Source organism: Nematolebias whitei, chromosome 7 (assembly GCF_014905685.2).
Source record: "Nematolebias whitei isolate Nwh7 chromosome 7, NemWhi1, whole genome shotgun sequence".
Taxonomy (NCBI): domain Eukaryota; kingdom Metazoa; phylum Chordata; class Actinopteri; order Cyprinodontiformes; family Rivulidae; genus Nematolebias; species Nematolebias whitei.
In genome coordinates, this window is record NC_056504.1 from 49,449,816 (window position 1) to 49,452,052 (window position 2,237).

The 2,237-nt window shown below is 54.2% G+C and overlaps 1 protein-coding gene across 1 annotated transcript in view; it reads left to right on the forward strand.

Annotated features, from left to right (window-relative positions):
* Positions 1-410: 410 nt before the first annotated feature.
* gdf5 (growth differentiation factor 5) overlaps positions 411-2,237 on the forward strand; it is a 7,888-nt gene continuing 6,061 nt past the window's right edge. The window contains exon 1 of the mRNA XM_037679924.1: positions 411-1,008. Coding sequence (XP_037535852.1) covers positions 411-1,008 — 598 coding nt within the window. The remainder of the gene's footprint in view (positions 1,009-2,237) is intronic.

The window sequence follows — 2,237 nt, forward strand, 5'->3', positions numbered from 1 at the left end:
TGGTGCGTGAGGGAAGTGTTTGGACTGGACCGGGTTCAAGCTGTGAGGGAGGACGGATTACGCCACTTCATGGAAACAAGCGGGACTTAAAGAAGGTTCTGTCAGATCCGGAGCAGAAAGGTTCGGAGGGTCTGAGGGTCGCAGCTGGTACCGGCAGCATTATGGTTCCGACACATGACGGATGGGGGAATAAAACTTTTCTGGATTATATTCTATAAAACGTGTTTTTGGCAGCAGCTTCAGTTTGGATCAGAACTTTTGATTCGTTTTTTTTTCCCCGCAGCAGAACTCAGGAGCGGATCTGAGGATGAGACGGTCCGGACTGGACTCGGTTCTGTTTTCAGACGCACAGGTCCAATAACTCTGAAGTGTTACCATGACGACCTGCAGGAAGGTCAAAGGGCATTAGGATGAAAGTTCTGACCTCTGTTCTGCTCAGCTGCTGGACCCTGGTTCTGCTGCATCCCGTCCGCGCGTCGCTCAGCCGAACCAGGCTCGGACAGTCAGCGGAGCGCACGGAGGGAGCGGACCGAGCAGTGGGGAGCTCGTGGGTCCGCGTGGCACCGCCGCCGATCAAAACGGACTTGAGCCCGATCAGAACCAAAGCCGGACCGAACCGGGACCCCCAGCAGCAGGACGGAGCGGCGCGCTCCTGGCGTCCCGCGGCGGAGGCGCGCGTAAAGCCGCACGCTCCTGCAGCTGTTGACGCGCGCGCAGCGGGAGCAGAGCCCGCATCCTTCGGAGGGGGAGGAGGGGGGGCTCCGGGGAGAGCTGCGTCCAGGGCGGCCGCGGCGGCGCGCGGCGGGTTTCCGGCGGCGCAGCGGGGACTCAGCGGCAACAAGAACCCGAACCTGAGGCTGCAGGTGGACCACAAGCAGCCGCTGGTGGTTCCGCACGACTACATGCTGTCCCTGTACTGGTCCCTGAGCAGCCGCGACCTGAACAGCAGCGCGCTGCACGCGGCGGGGCTGGCCAACACGGTCACGAGCTTCGTGGACCGAGGACAAGGTGACGCTTTACTTTTACTGATTTATAAAACTTTTAGTTATTCAAAGATTAATAAATAAAAGTAAAATGTAAACTTTAACTGAAACTCATTTATACATTTTTATTATTTGCTGAACCGTCATTCAATCCAATTCAATTCAATTCAAAAATACTTTATTAATCCCAGAGGGAAATTAAATAGGTCATTTAAGATGAGGTCATGAGGTCCATTTAAGATTTAAAGGAAATCAAACCGGTTCTGTCAGTCACAGCTCCAAGTCCGAGCGGTTCTGGAAGGGTTCTGAAAGTTCTGAAACTGGGAACCAGAAGTTCTGAATGGTCTGGAGGAGGACGAGGAGGAGGGGGGCTCTTGGGGGGCAGGCTGTAGTCTGGGAAGGCGCGGGGCGGGTGGTGTATCTGGAGAGAGGGGTCAAAGGTCAGTGGACCTGCAGGAACCTGAATGGACCCGTTCTGCGGAGATCTTTACAACTTTTCTCCTGCAGAGCTTCTTGTAGGTGGACCAAGGTCGAGGTGATGTTCTCACTCACTGAGGGGCACATCCAGGGGGAACTGTAGAACCCGGAAACATCTGGCTCATTACTGTGGAACCGGACCCTGGATGCTTAGTGGAGCAGGGTCTAGAGCCAGGTCATGTGGACCTGGTACCGGGATGGTTCAGAGGGCTGTGAAAATAATGACTGATATCAATAACCACGTCCCTGAGAAACTAAATATTTTGTGCAGAAAAAATGATTAAGTTACTGGATCTAAAAGAACAAAGAGTCAGAATCAAGGTTCTGAGGTGATGCAGCACATCGACCCTCCAGTGATTCCATTAGTTGGATGTTGGTCCGGTTGCAGAGGGTGAACATCTGCTGTTCTCACGTCCTGCTTGAAGTTCTGAATCCAGACACAAATCCTTCACAATAAAAGCTACAATCGTTTGGTCTTTTATGAGTTAGGGTCATGAGTCGCTCCGCATCAGCAGCTAGCGGTTGTTCTTCCTCCGGCTGGACACCTGCACTCACCTGCACACACCTGCACACACCTGCACACACCTGCCTCACACCTGCCTCACCTGCACACACCTGCACACACCTGCACACATCTGCCTCACCTGCACACACCTGCACACACCTGCCTCACACCTGCCTCACCTGCACACACCTGCACACACCTGCCTCACACCTGCCTCACCTACACACCTGCCTCACCTGCACACACCTGCACACACCTGCACACCTGCCTCA